The sequence below is a fragment of the Rhinolophus sinicus genome, chromosome 5 (genome assembly GCF_057876585.1).
Source record: "Rhinolophus sinicus isolate RSI-liver-muscle chromosome 5, RSI-T2T, whole genome shotgun sequence".
NCBI lineage: Eukaryota > Metazoa > Chordata > Mammalia > Chiroptera > Rhinolophidae > Rhinolophus > Rhinolophus sinicus.
Window position 1 is genome coordinate 108,314,401 of NC_142505.1, and position 22,947 is coordinate 108,337,347.

At 44.9% G+C, this 22,947-nt stretch overlaps 2 protein-coding genes across 3 annotated transcripts in view; both read right to left on the reverse strand.

The window, feature by feature from the left end:
* DAGLB (diacylglycerol lipase beta) overlaps positions 1-1,751 on the reverse strand; it is a 29,980-nt gene extending 28,229 nt beyond the window's left edge. The window contains exons 1-2 of one of the 2 annotated variants that reach the window (XM_019753625.3): positions 1,539-1,751; positions 9-160 (exon numbers count right to left, since the gene is read on the reverse strand). In XM_019753625.3, coding sequence (XP_019609184.2) covers positions 9-160; positions 1,539-1,633 — 247 coding nt within the window. In that variant the 5' untranslated portion in view covers positions 1,634-1,751. Of the gene's footprint in view, positions 1-8; positions 161-1,399 lie in introns of both variants that reach the window. The other variant, XM_019753626.3, reaches the window with a different exon arrangement.
* Positions 1,752-4,869: 3,118 nt separating this feature from the next.
* On the reverse strand, positions 4,870-22,002 carry KDELR2 (KDEL endoplasmic reticulum protein retention receptor 2). The gene is made up of 5 exons (XM_019753661.3): positions 21,786-22,002; positions 13,452-13,552; positions 10,307-10,465; positions 8,948-9,200; positions 4,870-6,955 (listed from the first exon to the last, which is right to left on the reverse strand). Exons 1-5 carry the CDS (start codon positions 21,874-21,876, stop codon positions 6,921-6,923), a joined length of 639 nt encoding a protein of 212 aa, XP_019609220.1. The 5' UTR covers positions 21,877-22,002; the 3' UTR covers positions 4,870-6,920.
* Positions 22,003-22,947: the final 945 nt, after the last annotated feature.

The following is a 22,947-nucleotide window of genomic DNA, read 5'->3' on the forward strand; positions in this document are numbered from 1 at the left end:
CTCCTCACCTTTCATGCTGACACACACGATGGCCAACATGGTGCATATAATAACGGCCAGGAGAACAAGGAGAACGATCAAGTAACTGCTGAGCAGGGCTCCGCCAGCACAGTTCAGCTTCCCTCTGTACGTGAGGTACAGAGTCAGAATGCCAATCCACCTGTGGAGAAATAGGGCGGGTCAGAAATGGGATCCAAGGAGGTGCTTCGCAAAACACAAGAAAAAGAAATAAAAAGAGCTTTTTTCCAAAGCAAGGTGAGGTTCGCTTTGGAATATAATTTTCATCAATGAGAGATTTAAGGCAACTAAGAGTCTGGCTTTGATTAATGAGTGTTATATTTCCCAGGCCTACACCACTGTTCTTCTTCTTTGCCTGCTGTACACATGAGAGGTATTTACAGCCATAAGAAGGCAACTATAATCTGAGCTGCTGGAAAACAGCCCCCTCATGACTCAGAAACATGCAACCGGTAAACCAACAATCCATATGCTTGCTAAATTATTAATGAAAGAATTTTTACTTCTGTGGATTAACAAGAAGTTGGTAAACACACATTGTAATCTGCTACGTGTAATACAAAAAATGAGGGGTTGGGAAGCAAGTTATGCAAAGATGTTCCATGGTGAACACTGAAAACTTGAAAGGACAAGTATTGGGGACGCATATTTTGTATCTCAGTGCAGAACAATGAAAGGCAGCACCAAATGATACAAAGTAATAGTGACCTGTCACTGGAGGTGTTGCAGCAGAGGGCAGGGCACCATTTGGAAAGAACACAGTATTAAGAATTGAAGCCCACACTAAGGATTCTAGTCCAACTGGAACTGGATTATTTAACTATGCTTTTGTCAGTTCTGTGATATTGACTCTGCGTTTAGAAATAATGGAAAATGATTTCGGAAAGACATAGCTCTGAAAACCATGAAACTGAGCAGCAGCTCATAACTTTCGTGTTTTTATGCCCCTCCCCTCAAGAATCTACTTTTTTATAACCATGGTGTTTGTTATCCAGAGCTCAGGGCCTCCATTCCACACTTTGAAAGACAGGAGCGCACACGCCAAACCTGTCGTCTTCTCGTCGAATTCAGCCACGAGCCGCTCAAAAACGGTACTATTTCCCCTTTTTCCTTTGGCAAATACGAGATGCTCTCTGCGTTCCCACACAGAGCTCAGGAGTGATGCAGGTGGCTGCTCCTGGCTCGAGAAGCAGATTCCGAGGCCACGGCTTTGCGCAGGCAATGCAGTCCCGGCGGCTCCCAGGGTCAGGGCTCGGCGCCGCACGCGTGGGAAGGGGTGCTCGTGCCCTGCCGCGGGCCCACCTGTACGACCCCGGGCACTGCCTACCTGCTCCGGGCCTCAGTTTGCCGTCTGTAAAATGGGGAGAGTAGCAGCACCTACCTCCATGGGCGGAGAGAACTAGATACGAGAACTCAGAGCAAACTCTGGACACCGCAAGAACTTAGCGACACTGTCACGACTCTCGGACGGCTCTCCCTCTCGGCCCGGGACGCCCGCCCGCAGAGCCCGCCGCCCTTACCACAGCACTCGCAGGAACAGCTCGAGGAACCCCGGAAAGACCAAGTCGTCGCTGGCGATGGCCCAGCGCCGGCCGAAGAGCACCATCCCCGGCATGGTGAAGGCCCGCCGCCCGGCCTCGGGCCAACCCGCAGCGGCCGAGTCGCCACTCAGCGTCCGGCGCCCTCACGCCCCCTCAGCACGCCTGACCGCGACTCCACGCAGGCGCACACGGGCGCGCAGCCGGGCGCATGCGCACGCCGAGGCTAGCCAGGCGCATGCGCACGCCGAGGCGAGCCTGGCGCACGCAGCTAGACCTTCTGCGCCTGTGCAGATACGCTGACCCGGAGGACGCTGGCTGACCTTTTCGCAGGTGTGCAGGAGTGTGAAGTCCGTTCTACTAGTATTTCCATTTTATAGTAAGGACTAACCTGGCTCGGAGGGATTAGCCAGCCTAGAGACCCACGACTGCTAATGGCGGATCTGGGGGCTCATCCCAAGTCCGTGGGACCCCAGGGCTGTGACGAAGTTGTCCCCCTCTGTGCATCCCATTGTCAGGAGAAGGGAACTGGAGACCCTTCTCGAATTCAGGGCCAGAAACCACCTGGCATCTCGGGGCGGGTGGGTAGGGAGTAGCCTGACCTGCCGGCCTTCCTCCCGAACCAGCCCTCGCTCAGGGCTGAGTCGCTACCATTCATTCCTCCTACAGCAGCCGAGGTGAGGTTGTTGACTGCACTTTGTGCCTAAAACAGACTCAACCCCCCACGGAGGCCTTTCGCTGGTAGGCACACAGCACAAGCCTGTAAATGAGTGTTTATCTGTCTCCCCAAGTTAGGGTTACTACCCTCCCTCCGTCACCCCACTGCCTGGCACCATTTTTCCACGCGCCGAAACACACCAAGCTCATTCTCGCCCCAGGGCTTTTCACATTGGGTTTCTTCTGCCAGGGATGCTCCAACCGCAGGTCTTGCCATGTCACTCTCTCCATGCAAGCCTCAGCTCAAGTGTCATTGCCTCCCTGGCCACCTTACCTAACACAGCACACCCATCGCTTCCCATTCCCTTCCCCTGCTTTAATTTTCTTCTCACAACACTTAGTCACTCCTTGATGTTGTATCATGTTTATTGTCTCTCTCCTCCCATCTTAGGGTGTAATTCGCGTGAGTGGGTACTGTGCCCATCTTGTTCACTGCTATGCACATAATGGAAGCACATTATAGGCACGTATTTAACACTTGATAAATGAATAAACAAACTCATTAAATGGCAAGATTTTCCAAGTCTGAAGTTCCTTCAGGGGTCTTCTAAAGGGCAAAATTTCAGGGTTAAGAATAATAATATTGGAATTGTATTGATGGTTGTCAAAATGATACAGGGAATTGTAAATAGGGAAGTTATAAGGTTTTTATAGAAAAGAGCCATTCTGCCGTTTCCATGTAATATTGATCCATTAGTTGAATTAGGCCTATTCTAAAACATTATTTCATCATGTGGGTATGTCATACAAAGCATATTATTCCTTTATTTTAAACACAGGGTTTTCAATTCTATATTAAAAATACCTATTTAAAAAATTGATCTTTAAAAATATATCTATTTTTTAAAATAACCATTTCGTGTTATTTCCAAAGTGAAATAGCCAAATCAAAGCATAGTTCTTGAAAAGGTAAATGACCCATCATGACTTTTTTTAAGTGAAAATTTTCAAATACAGAGATGTGGGACACCTAAGAACCCACCACCCAGATTTAACAAAAGATAACGGTCTGCCATATTTGCTCCATCTTGAATTTCTGGGGGGAAAAAACTTCGTTATCCTCTGCTTGTTCTTTCATGCTAATTTCACTGTTTATTTGCAAACTACAGGAAGTATTCTTCAGACTTTCTTGGCATTTCATCTTATCTTCATATTAACTTGGAGAAACTGATCTTTACTTTCATTTTTCCATATCAATTGATTCATATTCCCTCTATTTCTCCCTTTAGGGCTTGATTTTCTTTGACTAAATTTCTATGTCCCAAGAAAAATGAGATCCTTGCATTTAACGTTTGCTGCTATTGTTTATATCACATGGGGGTGCAGTTTTAGCCAGGAGGTTGGATTCTTTTTTTCTAAGCATTCTTTACAGGCCTGAGATCTTCAGTTTTCAGAACTTTAAATAAGTCACATTTCAGGACACACCAGTTTCCCTGTTACAGAACCATTTATTGTCTTAGAAACCTTATGAGTAAACAGGTTCTGTTCCCATTGTTTTGGTAATGGAGTCAAGTGCAGTGTAGTGTTTGCCTAAAGACTCCCCTTTTAAGTGCCCCGGGCGAAAGTAGGAGTAGCCATCTGGAGTATTCTCGTATTATAAAAAAATACTCATTGTTTAAAAGGAATAGTGCTGTACTATGCTGCAATTTACTTTTAAATTGCAGGGACAGGAGGGAATTGTTTCAAAAATGCAGGACAAACACCCATAACACCTGCGAAGGCTCCACACTGCGAAGGCTAACCTCGATCAAGATTAGTTGGGGGGTGTGGGGGTTGCCGCACGTACTGGGCAGAGAGCAGGTTCCTTGGTAATTCCACATTTAGCCACTAGAGGGCGACGCGCACAGGGGTTGGGGGGCAGTACTCCACCTGGAGCCTCAATGCAATGGGCCCTCATCAGACCTCCCTCGGACGGGTGCTTTGGGAAGGTCTCTAGGAGTCGGTGTCTATAGATGCATCGCTCTTCCAAGAGCAAAGCTGACTAATGTCATCTAATAGGCCAGAACTGCTCCCGGGTCAGCTTTCAAGGTAGTTGTCCCAAGCTAAGCACAAAGGGAGGGAAAGAGGGGGTCGTCTTGAAGCACCAAGCTGTGTTGCTCATTTACACTTCACAGAAATGCTGTGGAAGGAGGGTCTGCATGAAACCGAGGGGAAGGAGGATCATGTTAAATCCAGGGTCACAGAGCTGGAGTGTGAGGGGTCAAGACTCTGAAGGCGGCTTACTCAGGTTCCCACAAATCGCTTTCTATTGAAACAAAATCATAGCTTGACCTTTCCAGAAGCTCTCCAACCTCGTAGCACCTTTGGAAAGGCTGGGCAGGATTATCACAGGGCCTTCCGCCTGCACCACTTTTTCTTTTTTCTTTTTCTCACCTATTTTCTCTACCTTCTCTCTTGACCAGACTGTAAGGAAGCAGGAAATGTTAGTAATCAACACTGATTGAACTGTGCAGGGAATGGACTGGGCCTATAAGCAGCCAACAGCCAGCAGCTTTTCAGACTAATCACTTAGTGAGCAAATTGGTTAACTGCTTTATTTCTCTTCATGCTTACACTGAAAAAAAGTCACGCAAATAAAACAGCTCAATAAAAAACATTAGTTACCTGATAACCTTTATTCAGGAAGTGAGAGTAACTCTAAAACAGTGCTTCGTAAGGCGCGTCACACAAGGCCTTTGTTTCCGTCGTGTGCGAGGACGCTGGCCCAGTCCTGCACTCCCACTGCGGCACCCTATTTGTTAAGATGCCATCCTGGTTGGGCACAAAATGGTGGTCACATCTTAGCCAATTTTATTTTTACTTGGGCAGAATGACTAGAGAAAGCATTGGTACTTCATACATCAGGTGGTGTGAGAGGTCCCAGAGCCTCTGCTCTCCAGTGAGCCTGCCGCGCCTGTTTGATTTACATGCACAAAAAAACGTGAGGCCCCCCCACCCCACCCCACCCCCAGTTCGGGCAGCAAGCAGTCTGCTCCACTCATGACAGGATTTCCTCCCCTTCCTCCATGTTCTCAGGATCTTCCAAGGAGGATGAAAACAAACTAAACCAAGACTAAGATGCTGGAAAGAAAGATACTCAGACACAGAAGCAAAACCATGAGGCAAAGGGTGAAGCAAAGTGAGAGAGGTAAAGACAGGAGGTTAAACTATGCAGTCACACAGCCAGCTGAGAAAGATGTTAGGAGACACGCTAGATGAAAAAATAAACCCCATCCAGCTCCCTTGTTCCACACTTGAACATGGCAAGCAAAACTACTATGTCCTCTTTGTAGTGAGCAGTTAGTATGTAACACTTTAACACTTATGGTGCATCACATAAAAACGAAGTCATTTGCTTTTGTATAAATAAATAAAAAAATGTAGCAAATCATTCTAATGGCAAAATCAGGAGGAAAAATTCCAAATTTTCCACAAAATACAGAAAGTTTTAGGTTATTAAGTGGACAGTAAGTGTTTGCAGCTCTATAGAGAGCTTTCTTGCCAATTGAAAAACAAAAACCATCCTGACATAGGATGTTCCAAAAGCCTAATTCATGAAAAAAAGACAATTTATTCTGTGTTTAATAAAGTGTTTATTAAGGTGGTAACACAAGATAAATCATGCAAGAGTTCAGTAAAAACGAAACAAAAAACAAAAAAATGTAAGCGTATAAGGAATGGCAACTGGTACTGCCAATTTTTAAAAATGTAAATCATTTTCTATCCAAAAATGGTATGAACAACCGTTTGAATCTCAGCATGGACGTGGTTGTAGTAATCTTTTGGAATTATAAACTAAAGTGATAGGTAACTACTTGTGTTCTATTCCTCAGAGGAGTAGAGTCCTAGATCCAAAATAATCAGGAATGGCCTTCGCATCCCCCACTCAGATGGCAAGCAGCCCAGAACCCCTGCCCACCGAATTCTTTGACACCCTTGGGACAGTCTCAAACTGGCGTTTCTTAGCAGGGGAGCAGGGCAGGCACCTTTGGTGACTCTCAAAGGAGACTCCATCTACATTCAGAATCTTAAAAATTTGGTAATGAAAACCATAAGACTTGCATGTCATCCTTACCAACCTTAAATGTAGTGTTGTGATGTCGAAGGAAGGATTTCCACATCAGGTGGGAAGAAATTTGAACAGATATACCAAATTGAACATAGTGTCTCAGATTTCAAACAAATATGACTCATCTTTTGGCAAAAAAAAAAAAAATAATAATAAAATAAAATAAATATAGTGGAATGCAAGTTTGATAGATAGAAGAATGTGTAATCTACCAACTGTCAAAGAGTACAATTTCATTGCAGACACAAAGAATCAACAATTTCAAAGAATTTAAAAAAAAAGAGGTTTGCACTATTTCTCACAAAATCTTCACTTTTGAAACTACCCCAATTGAAGCTACACACTGAATTTATTAATACAGCATTAAGTTTTTTTGTGTAAAAAAATCTTTGTACATAGTAATAAAAAAAGATAAGGCAAGATGCATTAAACAGAAACCTCCTGGTTCTTTTCCTCTGCGTTCTTAAAGAGCCTCTGATGACCTTCCGCAACATTAGAGTTAAGTTTCTGATGTCCCCTATCAAGCATCTTGTGCCTGTGCTGGTAGGAATTCTGTCCGAGCACCCTGAAGGACAGATGCCGCTGATGGTCTTTGGCACTTACGCTGGCAGACTGAGCTTCTTTCCCTTGAGTACTAGAATGTGAAAGAGAGGAAGAGAAAACAAAAGGTGACTGATATTGACAAGCTTAGTTTCCTTCTTCCCAATCCTAGACATCTGTCACTCACAGTCAGATGAGATACTACATAGTCATGTTCGAGGAAATAAGCTTTTGGCAACCAACAGCCATTTGATTCTGGTGTCAATAAACAAAGCCCTCTTCACTATGGAAATGTCATGCACACATATACTGGAATTTTCTTCATGCACCCAGATGCCATAGCAATTATATTTAAGAAATACAAATTTGATTGAAATTGTCACTAAATAGCAACTTTTTTTTTATCATGACTTTCTCCCCTAATCAACATATATTAAAATGTAACTGTTATTATGTACAGAGGTCTATAAAATTGGATGTTAAAAAAAGAGGTAACGTTCATAAGCCCTTGTATTTAGCAATTCCACCATTAGGAATTTTACTGTATAGCAAGGGTCTGTGGTTTGTGGTTGGGTTTCATGGGCTTCTGAATACCCTAAAACTATATGCCTAATTTTTTTCCCCTTTCTCCTGCCTCCCCCCTCCCCACTCCAGTTCAAGCCGTTGTTTCTCAGTCTAGTTGTGTAGGACACAGCTCCCTGGCCCATGCCGGTCTTATGAGCCTTGCGCTCCCCCTGCTGAGGCAGTTGGTCAGCCACTCACAGCAGCTCACAGCAGCTCTCGCTGGCTGCCGGCCGCTCACGCTGGCCACCGGCCACTCATGGCAGCACACAGTAGCCCACAGCAGCCCACCGCAGCTCACGCCAACCTCCAGCTGCTCACAGCAGCCCAGCTCCAGGGAGAGCCATTGTTCTCAATCTTAGCTGTAGAGGGCGCAGCTCACTGGCCTATGTGGGAATCGAACCCCAAATCTTGGCGATAGGAGCACAGCGCTCCAACCACCTGAGCCACCGGCCAGCCCTATATGCCTAAATTTGTGTGCATATATATAAATATGATTTTGGGGGGGCAAGGACCATAGCTTTCACCAGATTTTTGTGAAGTTCTCATGTCCTATATTCACAGAAATGCAGAAATGTTCATTACAAGGATTCTGACTTAAGCACTGGCTTTTCATGGCAGCAATGTAGGCAGCAAAATAGAAGTAACAGTCTGAATACCCATGACCAGGGGGCTGAGTAAGTGCATTTTGGTAATACACACAATGAAACACTATGGCTATTGAAAATTATGTAGATTTCAATTTACTGACATAAAAAAATGTGAGTGGGGGAAACAGCCGATTCTGGAGTCCCATGTGTAGTTTACATAATGTATCTGTATGCACAGAGAGATATAGAATTACATTTATTGAAATTTCATTAGCAATAATTAATGACCCTTGAGTGGTAAGATTTCAAGTGACAGTTTTCAGAATTATCAGTTCTGATGTAATTTTTCAAAATGAAAACAGTAAAGCTATATAGCAAGAGACAAAAGACTGAAAACCTGATTCAGAATTTAATTTGACACTTGTTAAAATGTTTTTCTGGGGGCGGCCGCATGGCTCAGTTGGCTACAGCGCGAGCTCTGAACAACAGCGTTACCGGTTCGATTCCCACATGGGCCAATGAGCTGCGCCCTCCACAACTAGATTGAAGACAACGAGCAGCTGCTGAGCTACCCGAGGGGCAGCCGGATGGCTCAGTTGGTTAGAGCGCAAGCTCTCAACAACAAGGTTACTGGTTCAATTCCCGCATGGGATGGTGGGCTGCGCCCGCTGCAACTAAAGATTGAAAACAGCAACTGGACTTGGAGCTGAGCTGCGACCTCCACAACTAGATTGAAGGACACGACGTAGAGCTGAGGGGCCCTGGAGAAATACACTGTTTCCCAACATTCCCCAATAAAATAAATAAATAAATAAAGTTTGTCTGCAGCGAGTTCTTTTTCAGAAAGCCAGTGCTAGCCTGGCAGCGTGCTGGGCTAGGGAGCTCCTGAGAGCACACGCCGTGGGCACAAAGCAGGCAGGATGCAGATGCCGTACCTTTAGTGATGTACAAGTAGAAGAAGTCGCAGTAGAGGATGGTCTGGACCACGCCGGCCACCACAGCAATGAGGTCGAAGAAGCCCTCGAAGTAGAAGCGCCAGATCCAGTTGACGAGATAGAGCGCCCGGTAGAGGCCCAGGAAAAACAGGTAGTGGGTGGTGATGGTTTCCGCCTCTCCGGTCTTGCTGATCATGAACAGCTGCGGCAGGATGGCCACCGACTCCAGGTAGATGGAGAAGGTCCACAAAATCTGTGAGAAAAACCACAGGTTTTGGTCAGCAGCCAGTGCCCGCCAGGGGTTCACAGGGAATACTCTTGCTTTACTGCGGAGCAGCACAAAAAGTGGGGAGTCTGGGCAGAGAGCCCAGGACAGAGGAGCTCAGCAAGTTCATAAACCACAGAAACCTGAGCTGCATTTCAGAGGCACAGACACTCCCAGTGACCAGCCAGATCACCTGGACACCTACCTCTGCCTCGGAACTTCCCTTACCTTATCTGCCCAATGTCATGTTCTTCCCTGTATAATTCTCTGTGAATCGACATATATGACGTTTCTACTGGATCAGCCTGTCCCACTCCGAATCTGGGGTCCCAAACCAGCTCTGCTCTCTTCAGGGTGGCCACACTGATAACCAGGCTCCTTAAACTTGCTCACTGCTATTTTTCCTCACCAGCTGGTCTTTCCAGACCATCCAAATATTCTCACTATTTTTCCTATTCTTTAGGCTCTTTGGGTGTGGTTAAATCAAAGGGCTAAGAAATCAGAGCTGTAATTATGCAAACTCTGTCCAAAGTGGCACTTTATTCAGGCTGACGACAGAAGGACTCATGAGCAGTCCCTTGGAGGGTTTTAAAAGCTCAGACACTCCCGGCACCCATCAGACGACCAAGGGTAGTGCGATGATGTAACCAACCCCAGGATGCCAAGAGAAGGACGAAGCACTTAGGAGCAGCCATGGGCCTGCACAGTGCCAGGGGCGCCACGCCAACCACATTTTCTAAAGCTGAGGAGCGGAGCAGCACTGCTTAGGGGAGTCACAGACAGTGTTAATGTGCCACCCCCATACATGAAGCAGCAAAAGTTGGGTTAGAGCGGGAGGTCATGTTCATCAAACACTCAAACAGGCAGAGAAGCCAAGTTTATATTCTAGAGGAGTCAGGTAATAACCTGTCGTCAGACACCCAAATAACTGGAGGCTTAATTCCTGTCCACGATGTATTTATTAATACACCAAATAGTGTATGTTGCACCTGAAGTTTGCCAAACAGAAAAAAACACAGAACCCCACATTCTCTGCAAACAGGCCTTTTTCCCTAGAGAACCAGACAGCACCACTAAATAATCTCTTAACTAACCTCGAGAGGAGAGAAATCATGATTGACTAGAAACGAGAGGCCTCCCACAGGGACCACCAGAAACTCCACTCGGAAGGTATCGTGATTTCCATCGTAAGTTGCCTTAAATTTCATGTAGATCAGGTACACCGTGGCATAGGAGCAGGCAATGTAGATAAGCTACAAACAAAAGAAAAAACACCAGGTCATCCATGCCTTATCATTGTTCCAACTCCCTGGGCTTTCTACATCATCCATATATATTTTTTAAATGTAAAATTTCAATATAGTAAAATTCACTTTTGAGGGGTACACAGCTCTATGAGTCACATAACCACCACCACAATCAAGGCACAGATCGGTGCTATCACCCCGCAAAAAATTCCTCTTGCTGCCCCTCTGCAGTCAAGCCTCCCCCCAGCCTAACCTCTAGCAATCACTGATCTGTCCTCGGCCCCTACAGTTTTGCCTTTTCTAGAATGTTACATAAATAGAATTATAGAGTATGTCACCTTTAAGACCAGCTTCTTTCAAGTAGCATAATGTATTTGAGATCCAACCATGCTGTCGCAGGTATTAATAAGACAGTAACCTCCTTTCTATTGCGGAGCCGCAGTCCACGCATGGATGTACCACAGTTTGTTCATCCACTCACCTGTGAAGGGCAGGTGGGCTATTTCCAGCTTGGTGGGTGGTGGATAAAGCTGCTATGAACATTTGTGTAGAGGCTTTTGTATGAACATAAATTTTCATTTCTCTTGGCAGTGGGATTGCTGAATCATATGTTAAGTATAAGTTTATAAGAAACTGCCAAAGAATGTATTTTTAATCCCATTTTAAATTATTAGAATGTAGCTTAAGAAAAAAAATGAATGCAAAGTTCAATGCAGTTCAAAACCAATTCACTTCCCTCCAGCATAGTATTTCTTAGCTAGTGCTTTTCTAAAGATAAGATAAACAATGTAATTCATGTTAAACTTTACGATGATGGTTTTTTACTTAAATTGTGTTACTTTAACACTGAACATTCAAATTGTTGCTTTGAAATTTTGTCTGGTTACAAAACAAAAGTAAAACCAAAAGTAAGTGACAATTTGTAAAACATTGCTGCCTATGAGGGAGCAATTCCAGGTGCGCTGCCATCTAGCTGCTGAAGGGCTCCCAATCACATTTTATGTTCCTGCACATTCAAAAGTCAAACACCATATATTCACCCGACCCAAACAAAAGTCTGATATTCTGAAATTACACCAGTTTTCAGACTGCAGAATTTTAAGCCCAAGAACCAAAGAGCAGGTTTAGCCTATGAAGAGAGAACTGGGATCCTGTGGGTACACTGGCTGGTACTACTGCTTAGGAAAACCGCCCTGCAAAACTTAACGAGGGGCAGCATTTGGGCCATTGAATAAATAGGAAAATGAAAGCAATCACCAAGCCCTCATATGCTTAAAAACAAAATAAATAGTCAACAAGGTATTAAAATTGTTAGTCATACCCATCCTCCCAAAAAATCAAGGAAGATGAGTATCTTATACTGTTACAGGAGTTCTCTCCACACCCAAATCTATGTATACGTGCATATGAATAAATTAACATATAATCTGCATGTATAAACACAACCTGTGTACAGAGTCCCCACCTGCAGAACATCCTCCCGAGACACTTGGGCCGGGGTTCTCCCCCACAGCACCCAGCCTACAGCCCAGCCATTATGTCCATCAAGGCCCTAGCAGCCCCTGGGGAAAGCAGCATTTCTCTTCTCATCAGTGCTTGGCATTTAAAGTAAAAAGCTACCGTGTTTCCCCAAAAATAAGACCGGGTCTTGTATTTTTGCTCCAAAAGACGCATTAGGCCTTATGTTCAGGGGCTATCACCCTGAAAAATCATGCTAGCGCTTATTTTCCGGTTAGGTCTTATTTTCGGGGAAACACAGTATGAACACATAAAACTTGACCCTTCACCTGATTTGCAGGACGTGCTTGGAAACTAGAACCAAGAAAGCAGTATTCCTCTGAAAGCTAGGTATCCTGAGGGCTTCTAATACCTGCTTGGACAAGCAGGGACCTAGGCATTTTTAAAGTAAGCCGATTTCCTGATTACTAGGCTCCCATCACTTAGTAATGAAGAATGGAATGATCATAGGGTAACTCACATTTGCTTTTTTAGGAAAGACCACAGACTCAAATGTTGTTTTGCCACTCTGACCTGTGCTTATGAAAATGCTTGGGAACACAGTGTTGGGGAGTTGTTTTCCATGGCACACCAATAGGCTTCAGCTTAAACCTCACTTCCTTGGGTGTGCCACTAACCAAGTGCCTACAACAGTGCCCGACACACAAGTGCTCACCAAGCCTTTGAAGAACGAATGAGTGCATGAATGAATGAATGAAATCAGACTCCTAATCTACATCCTGAGAGCCGCCATACTTTTCTTTCATAGCACCTATCATAAACTGCAGCCATTCCCTTTTACTGGGATGACTGGTACTCCGCCCACCAGACCATGACTTCTGCTTGTTTCTGCCCTGCCCCAGTGCTAGGCAAGTGCCATGTCCTGTGGGTGTTCGGGAAGTACATGTCCAGCAATGTGTGAAAGAACGAGTGTGCAGCGTGTCCCGGCAGTGCTATACAAGATACAAGATGCACACATTCTGTATTTTAACAGTTATACATTTGCTTTCATGTGGATTAGGAAAAATGTAAGGACACCAAAGGTACCATGGATACCACTGTTCAGGACAAATTAAAAGGTTTAAAAAACGTATTTAGTAAATTATGGTACAGATGTCATTTAAGCATGACAAAAGTAATAAAGATGGCACACACACAGGAAGTTTAAGAAATATGAACTTACTGGGGGTAAAAAAGAAGTAGATGCCTACACAGAGTCCAGCCCTGGCTTTCATTCTTCTTTCTGAACGAACCTGCTGGGTTTCCTGGAGAATCTGTAATTTCCCACTGCTTGAAAACATAATGGTTTCCCCTCTTTCATATCAAGAGCCTTAGAAGTTTATCATACTCAAGGAACTTAAGATTAAAAAATTTCTAAGTGCAAAGCACTTTAATTAGATACTGCTTTGAAACTGTAAAAATATGCTTAATGGTTAAGTTTCCATAGGTCTGTGTCTTATGGATGCAATACATTCCATTGGATGCTATACCATACCTTCATGGACGTATTATATAATGAAATAAATGACGTAAAAAGATCCAGGTAACGAGTTGTGAAGACCAGTGCAAAGAGAAGCTGGCTTTTTCCAGAAATACCTACAGAAACAAAAGGACAGTATTAGAAAAGCCTGGAAGAGCTTTATGGTTCTTGTAGACAACACTGCGGGAAGTGCAGGTCTGGAAAGTGGACACCAGGGGCCAAACGCTGATGTCTGAAATGACTAAATAAATGAGTGGTTTTAGTTATTCTTCCCCTTACCATCCCTGAACACTCTCCTTTGGGGAGGTTTCTTACTATGATGGGGTTAACTACAGGAAAGTGACTTGGTTATGCCAGAGCCAATATACCAAGAGGTGCATTGTTTGAATACGTCACATTAGGTAAGAATAAGTTTATTTCAAAACTTCTGCTATTATTTAGTGTTGTAACTTGTCTGTTATCTTTAGCACCTTTCTTTCCATTTTAAAACAGTATCTCATGGTGACCAATCTTTCAAGGACAGAGCTGGAATCTAATCGGTTGAGGAGATGAGGAACTCTGCTTCAGATAAGAATCTGGGCATCAACTGAATAGTGGTATGGCCTCCCAAGGTGGCTTCGTTTGAGAGTGCAGCATTTACTTGGACATGTTAAGATTTTAAAAAATTCCACTGCTTAGATTCATCACACAACCAACCTCATACTCACCTAACAGGGTGGGGACCTGTTGCTACAGCTAGTCTTAAAAAGCAGCACTTTTTTTTTTTTAACACCTTAAAACTGTTTCCACCTCCAGAGCAACTGTTATGGCACATCCAGACTCAGCTGGCGAAGTCTGGAAGGTCACATAGCGTGCACTGGGCTTTTCTGATATTTGTATTTGGCCCAATATTTATGTGACAAAGGATGTGAACTAAGGGTTTCAGATGTTGGTGGTTGAGTGAATTCATTAAGGAAACTGAATCTTAACTAGACACCAGAACCCACCCACCCTCATCTACATGGCAAACCTTACACCACTGAGCATGTATTTAACAGAAATGTCACTGCACCCAAATTATTAGCAATACTACAGAATGTAAAAATCACAATAAAAAACACATTTTACAAAACAATTTTGCAGCATGTTGAAACTATAGGCTTGGATTTAAGAAGGTTACTTGCTGTGTTTGAATAATTGCAGTTCCAGCCGATTTACAACACCCAAGTAGAAATTGAAGAAAAAGATGAGTCTCCCCTTCTTCCCTTTCTGGATCCATCAACAGTAACCAATTTCAAGGATTAAAGGTAGACTACAGACAGTAAGCCTGCTCCTTTTAGTTGTTCCCCAGTAATGAAGAACTTTATTTTCCTATCAAAGATCAATGTTCCAAAGTAGAAACAAGAGGCTGCCGTCGACACAGAGACCACGAGGGAGAAGACAAGATGGGGGAGAGCAGGGAGCACAGTCCATATTTGATGTTTGTTGGAGCCTTGAGATAAATTTACAGTTAACTTCCTGTATGGTTCTTTCCAATATTTTAAATAAAAAATTATAGGATACATATGGGCAAACTTTGTTGTAAAGGGTTTATTCTAATGGAAACTTGGAAGCCAAGCAGATTTGAAATTTTGTCCTTTTTAGCATTCCTATATTAAAAATCAGGGACTAATCCCCTTTGCAACCCAATGCACATGTCACTTCCTATGGGAAGTCGTCTTTGAAGATGCCATCCCTCAGTGCTGTGTACTCTGTACTCAGTCAACAAGTGGCAACTGCTTCTTCCCAGCTGCTGCCCTGGCTCCTACTACATTACAGCACTTACAAAATGCACTGTGATTACCTGGTTGCTTGTCCCCCTCCCCACCCCCACCAGACAGAGAGCTCCCCAAAGGCCAGGGTCCTGCCTTATTCCACGTGGTATTATGTGCTGAGCACTGGGCGTGACACACAGCAGGGCTAAGGAGATATTGCTGAATGGATGAACAAATGGACAAAAGAAAATGGAATTCTTTTTATTTTCATGTCATGGGGTAAATTCTCATTTTGTGGTATTTTGGGAATACTTCCAAAGAGTTTCGAAGTCATACTGTGTCTCTGACTGTAACAAGGCAATGTGCTCTGGGCTCTGACCTAATTTACTTCCAGCCAGAGGGTGGGGGAGCCCCCTGAGCAGAGCATGGGGCAGGAGAGAGGGACAGGCAGCATGTGGCCTGGAGCTTGTCCCGTGGTGCAGAACCCATGCAGGAAATGCCATGGCAGAAATCTGAGGACGCTTACACAGTTCTACCCTCTTCTTCCTGGCCTGGGATCCTGATTAGCAAGTAGCAGCTTTTTCCTTCAAAACAGAAAAACTGTCCTGTCCTCACAGGAAGGCAGGGATCCCAGCTGAAGACAGAGGGGGCAGGGGCAGGAAATCTCCTTCTGGGGGGAAAACACCTGCTCAGATACCAGAGGGACTCCTATCGCAGGGGCTCCTATCCCCAGCTTCTCTCCGTTTTGAGACCAGAGTATGTGAAGGCTATCAGGTGACAAGCTCTCAAGAATACTCGCTCTAACTGCTTCTGTAACAGCCATCCTAATACCAAATGCGCCGAATATCCAAATTAAGGAGTATAACTTGTAAAATGAAACTCAGTCATTAAACTTAACACCATTCTTCTCTTTTCCCACTGGACCAAGTTAAGTTTAATAAAAGCCCACGACTATATACTCCACTGTGTTACTTTAAATTACGCTGTGGGTTAAAGTTGCATTTCTTATATTCCCACTGATTTATAAAACAGAGCCCTCAACCAAACAGGAAAGCTTTCCAGGAATGACTTTTGTGCTGCTAACTGCTGAGATGCAACCAAGCGGTGTAGGTCACACCATGAGGATAACCTGGACAGCAGCATTTAACAGGGCTCCTGGGCACCATGCTCCAATCATTGTCTCAAAGATCGGATACTCTCCTAAAGGCGTCAACTTTCCCTGGAAGCAGCCGTCCAACCATCAGAAACAGACTCACTCCATGGCCCTTGTGACTCACGGACAGAAGGTCTGAGTTCTAGCTCAGCCCCTGAACGCACAGGGTAAGCCTGGGCCCATTACATACCTGCCGCCCACCCAAACCTCACTTCCTGCATCTGTCAAATGGGGACAAGTTATGCCAACTGTGTGGGACTGTTGGAAAAACTGCTTTATACTATTACCTGCCCCACTGTAAATGCTTGATAAACGACAGCTCTTACTATGTACTGTTTTGACATTTTTCTTGTTTTCAAAGAAATCCATGCTATTTTTATTAAAAATTCCATTGAGCTAAAATATATGGAATAAAAGGCAAAAGGACCTTTTTTAACACCCTTCCCACCTCTATTTTAAGTGCAACTTTCCAGGTCTTTTTTAAGCCCCCTTCCTACTCCTTCTTTCTAATGGCTGTACGGTGTCCCACAGTGTGAATATTGCAACTTTCGTGTGACCACTCCATTAATGGACATCTGGGTTGTTCACAATTTTCCTTCTTACAAATACTGCATTAACACCCTTTCATCTATAAACAGTGTTTAATACTCATTTAGGTACAACGAACATCTTTATATAAAGTTTATTCACACATTTTACAATTTTTGTTGTTCAGATTCCCTAGAATTGCTGGGATAAAATGTATAAAACTTTTGATAGAATACATTGTCCAATTTCTGCTAGAAAGGCTGTACCAATTTACATTTTCACTAACACCAGATGAGAATGCTCTTTATTTCACAGCCTGCCTACATTAGATGTTGTAAACCTCTTACGCCCCCCCACCCCCCACCCCGCCCCAGCGGGCAAATGATGCTATGCATTCTATTGGAATAGCCAAGCGCCTAACTACTAGTGAGGCTGGGCACTCTTTCACGCTTCACTGGCTTGTGTTATTCTTCTGTGAACTGCCAACCTCATCCTTTTTATTTTTGTAGGAGTATTTTATTATGGAGATTAACCCTTTGTCACTGAGATATACTGCAGATTATTTCTCTCAGTTTATTGTCTTTTACTTTTGATGATATTCCACATTAGTAAGTGAACTTGGGGAGACGTAGCACCATGATTCCCACCACTTCCCTGGTCCTATCCAGGACCATGGCTTGAACGTACACCAGCAAAGTCTTATACCTCTCTTCACAGGGTCTTACACACCGCTTGTTGGGAAGTCATGGAGCCTTCCCTGGAATCCTTCCTGCCACGTCAGTCATAGGACTGACTGCTAATATGGTTTAATACCCTATATTCTAATCTTTTTACATCTTATTATTTCAACTAAATTGCAGCTTTCTTGAGTGCAGAAACTTTTATAGTTGCAAGTTGCTGCTCTGAATTGTGTCCCCGGTGCCTTGCACATAGTGGGTGGTCAATAAATGTTTGAGAACAATGATTATTGAAGAGATTGGCACTCAAAAAACAGGTAACATCTGCTACAAAGAAGGAGCTGGGGGGCGGGCCCGGTGGCTCAGGTGGTTGGAGCTCCGTGCTCCTAATTCCGAAGGCTGCTGGTTCGATTCCCACATGGGCCAGTGGGCTCTCAACCACAAGGTTGCCAGTTCGACTCCCGCAAGGGATGGTGGGCTCCGCTACCTGCAACTAAGATTGAACAGGCACCTAGAACTGAGCTGCCTCCCGGATGGCTCAGTTGGTTGGAGCGCGTCCTCTCAACCACAAGGTTGCCAGTTTGACTCTCACAAGGGATGGTGGGCTGCGCCCCCTGCAACTAACAACGGCAACTGGACCTGGACCTGGAGCTGAGCTGCACCCTCCACAACTAAGACTGAAAGGACAACAACTTGACTTGGAAGAAAGTCCTGGAAATACACACTGTTCCCAATAAAGTCCTGTTCCCCTTCCCCAATAAAATCTTTAAAAAAAACCCCCCAAAAAACAAAAAGAAGGGGCTGGGAATGTGATGCAAACACTTCCTGAAGTACTCAATGGCAACAGTAAAAGATGAGGTGCTTTCCATTTACTTCAAAAATATAAACGGTCCAATTCTGAAATGCAGAGACACTGGTACATTCCTGTCATGTTTGGGAGGGTGAAAAGACTACAGCCTACTTACCAACAGCTAACAACAATCTAAGCAATAGGTAGGTGCAGGGAACGGGGAGGCTAGGGGAGGATGGCGGGGCCTTGCGGCTCTCAGGATTCCACCAGTAATTTAAGCATAATACACACAGCCCTCTGAATAACAAGCAGCCTCCAGGAAGATACAGACAGGAAATTCTTCATCCACAAACCCAGGCTTGTTCCCCAAGGCTATCCAGGTCAGCGTCTCGGACAAGAATCAGGTGGTAACTTGAGCACACTGTGCATCCAGTTGCAATGACTGTTCAGGATTATGAGAAACTCACATTTCACTTGGGCACCCCTCTGTAATGACAACGGCAGACACAGGAGAATGCCAATCCATACAGAGCTAAACCAAGATCAACTTCTCCACCCCACTTTAAAACAGGTCCTTTATGGCAACCATTCTGAAATTAGACGGTCAGGAAAGCAGACTCTCTAGCTTCCTCCTCAATAACCTGCCTCATCCCTTACCCTAAGAGAAAAAAGCCCCATGACTCTGTAGCTGCAGGCGTGTTCAAACAGGTGCCAAATTCCTAAAAGGAACCCCAATACCAGTATTTTCAAAGAAACGCAACCTGGATGTACATGTCTCCTATTCCAGTTATCTGAGAAACTCATATCAAATTCAAACTCTTTCAAAAGTCTCTAAACAACTTTTATAATTTAGGATGGAAAAACAAAACAGCTAATCAAATTTAGCATTTAATTCTGAATAAATGATTTGGTGATTTTGATTTTTCAAAGGTCAGAAAATCTCACTAAAGAACTAAAATGATCCTAAGTCTGACAATAACAATAGTTTAATAACGCCCTGTAACTACAGGCTAACTGTAGGAATACTTAACAAACACACATGAACTTAACTCACCTATTTATCTTTCTTATTATTTTGGCTGAAATATGTTTGTATTTTTCTAAATGCTCCTAAATCTCCCAAATGAAAATAGTGACTATTAAAAACCAAACAAACTAAATGGCAGACTTTCTCATTATCTCCTTATTACTCGAGTCTATATCTGGAGAATTGCACTAACTTCTTCCCAACATCTTAGTTTAGACACACGTTCAACTTAATGACTTGACAGATGAGGGAATTCTGAGAAACACATGAAAGAAGATGAAGAGACTCATACAAAGATTTTGGTGCAAAAATAAAGATTAAAAGTAGTATTCCCTGGGTGCGGGGGAAGTGGGGATAATGGGTGAAGGTGGTCAACCAGGTAAGTAAATCCTGGGGAAGTGACATACAGCATGCTGACTACAGTTAATAATACAGTGGTACCTTGGTTTTCGAACGTAATCCACGAGCTCTGAAACGTTTGAAAACAGCCGACAGCTAGGCCTCTGGATCTTGCACTCAGCGGAAGCTATGTGACCTGTTCAACTTCTGAGTCGTGTTCGAAAACTGTAGCATTTACTTCCAGGTTTACGGCGTTCATAAACCAAAATGTTTGTCAACGGACACATTAAAAAACCAAGGTACTACTGTACTGTATTGGATACTTGAAAGTTGCTAAGAGAGTAGATCTTAAAAGTTCTCATCACAAGAAAATAACTGTAACTATCTGTGGTGATGAATATTAACTTACTGTGATAATTATTTTGCACTATATACATATATCAAATCATTATGTTGTACACCTAAAATTAATACAATGTTATATGTCAATTATATCTCAGTAAAGCTGCAAAAAAACCATTTTCTGCGTGCAATAAAAAAAAGACCAAAACAAATGGTCTGGCGTCAAACATTTAAACTAAAATTACTTGGACAAAACAGATAACTTATTCAAACTCCTTGATTTCGAGTTACTGATTGCCTCTATTTCAGTCCTGGCTTTACCACTAATTTTCTCTACCTCCCTTAGACTCAGTTCCCTCCTCCACAGAATGGGAACAATAGCACCTCATAAAGTTATTTTAAGGTCTACATGGGGTAAGCCATACAAGGCACTTAGTTCACTACTTAGTACATAGCAAGTGCTTAAATGTCAGCTGTCACAATCGCTGCAATGACTTTGCTGTCATTGGAAATCTTACAACTAAATCTCTCAGAACCATATATAAATTGAGAGATCACCTCCAAGTCAGACACACTGGTTTCAGCACATGGACTTTGTGACATCGATTTTGTTGCTCAAAGGTCTTTTTTGTTTTTGCTTACTTCCTGGATCTCAGCTATGTTCCAGGGAGAGAGGTGAGGCCCGAAGACGCAATCAAAGATGTGGTGTTACTTTAAAGGTGGAAATTTCTACAAATCAATCGGGTAAATGGAATCTCTGCCATCCAAGTCCGTTAGGACTCCATCTTTTACTGCCTCTGCAAAAATTAAGTTCTTGAATTGATGAAAAGTTATTTCACTGAGGCCATAGCACCAAAAATATGTTTAAGGAAGACACTGCATTTCAAGAAATCATTAAAAAATTCGCCAGTCTTAAGCTTTTAGGTTTAATAAGATGTAAAACTCCACAGCGTTAAGAACTGTTTCGGTGCCTCCGAGCAATGCAGGCATAAAATGTGTACCTCCAAGGAGGGAATCGCCAACTCACTGGTGACGTGGAGTGAGGAATTACGAGACGTCGGCGGTACCCGCGGACGCCGCAAGTTTAAGAGAACCCGTTATCAGATGGAGGCACTCAGAGTTTGACAAACTAGTGTGTATCGCAAAGTATCATTAAGTGTCCCCAAGAAATTCGCTTAGAGACCTCCCCACATTCCCTCCCCAGGCAGCCGTGATCCTGGACCCGAGAGGCGGGGTGAAGTCAGCAGACCTCTGAGGACAGGTCTTACCTGACATCCTAACCTAAAGGCCAGTCCCCGAGGGGGCTGGGTAAGGAGCGGGTGACCTCTTCCCGCGCCCGCCCCACCTCCCGGGCAGGCCTGGCTGCCACGTCAAGCCGAGCCGGCCGCGGTCCTTCCCGTCCTCCTCCCGCCCGTCCCATTGATTCGCAGGCTCCCCGCACCTGCCGGACCCCCCATCCAAACTTTTCAGGGAGAACAGGGCCCAGCGCTGTCCAGCTGGCGCCGCCTCCGCCCCGACGGCTCAAGTTCGGGAGCGGAGCGAGTGCGGAGCCGGGCCCAGCGCCGCGAAACCCCGCCCCAGCCTGAGCGCCCACCCCGAGGGGTCGCAGGCGTCCTGGGGTCCGGCCGCCCGCCAGGCCGGCCGAGGGGGTGTGTCCGGCCAGCGCAGGCCCGCGGGCCGTGGGGCGACCGAGGTCGGCGGGTCCTCCGGGCGACCCGGCCCCGCGCCCAAGCCTTTGCCCGGCCTCGCCCGCCGCTCACCGGCGCAGGAGCGCGTCTTCCAGATCTTCAGCAGCAGGATAACGATGGCCGCCAGGTGGGACAGGTCCCCGGTCAGCCGGAAGATGTTCATGGCGGCGGCGGTAGGCGCGGTGGCCCCGGCGCTCGGCGGCTCAGGCGGAGGCGGCGGCGGCCCCAGAGAGGAAGCGACGAAGATGGCGAGAGCGGGCGCGACGTGGCCAGGGACGTGGCCGAACTGCCGGCGCACGCGCGAGGCAGTCTGGGAGAGCGGGCCGCCTCCAGGCCCCGCCCCGGCCCCGCCTCTTAAAGGGCACGCGCCGAGCGCAGACCCCCGCGGGGACTGTCAGCTCCTGGGTTCCCTCCCGAACACCCCGAATCCTCGCCAACTTCCCCTTGCTGAGTTTCCGGCTTCTCCTCGGATGCCAGCGATTTAATTTTTGAAATGACACTCCCTTGTGAGCGATTTTTTGCCTCTCATTAATCTTAGCTCTATAAGCTTACTGTATGAAAAAGTGGACGAGAAAAAGAATTAATCCGTAATGGCATCACCCAAGGTAAGGTCAATATTGGGGGTGTCGGGGAGGATACGGCTTGTGCGGAGGTCTAAAGATTTTATTATTCTGGGGACTCTCTTTGAGAAAGAGTGCAAAATTAGGTAGAAAGTGAACAATTCTGTAGGATGAGAAAATAAATCACAAGAAATTACTAATGGAATGAAGCTGACAAACAGGACCCTCAGCATAATTTGCGGGCCCCAGTGCCAAATGAAAATGTGGATCCCCCGTTCAAAAGCTGGGAAAAAATCTGTTAAAGGTACTAAAATATAACACTTTTCCCTGTCTTTTGCAGTCTCTCTCGACTGGGTGTGTTTCCTGTTTGCTATTTAATGTCATTCTAAGTGAAGAAAAAACTTTTAATTATGATCATGAACTTTACTGTTTGTCTTTACATTGGGCAATATCAGTTCTGGATACAAATATCAGAGCATTTACCACAGATGCGGAATCACTGAAAGCACCTTATTCGTATCTCATGACTTGTCCATGGAGGGTGCCTGGAGCTGGTCAGAAGAGATGAACACAGGCCAGACCCAGGCAGGATTGAAGGAGGATGAGGGGGTCCACCAGGCATAGTGCAGCCTAGGGAGCACACTTTTGGGTTTGGGGATACCGGATGGGTCAGT

Coding starts and splice junctions, on each gene's coding strand:
- KDELR2 (XM_019753661.3), bottom strand. CDS start 21,876: ATGAACATCTTCCGGCTGACCGGGGACCTGTCCCACCTGGCGGCCATC. Junction 10,466..13,451: donor TATATAATACGTCCATGAAG/GTATGGTATAGC, acceptor TTTTGTTTGTAG/CTTATCTACATTGCCTGCTC. Junction 6,956..8,947: donor CTACTTGTACATCACTAAAG/GTACGGCATCTG, acceptor TTCACATTCTAG/TACTCAAGGGAAAGAAGCTC.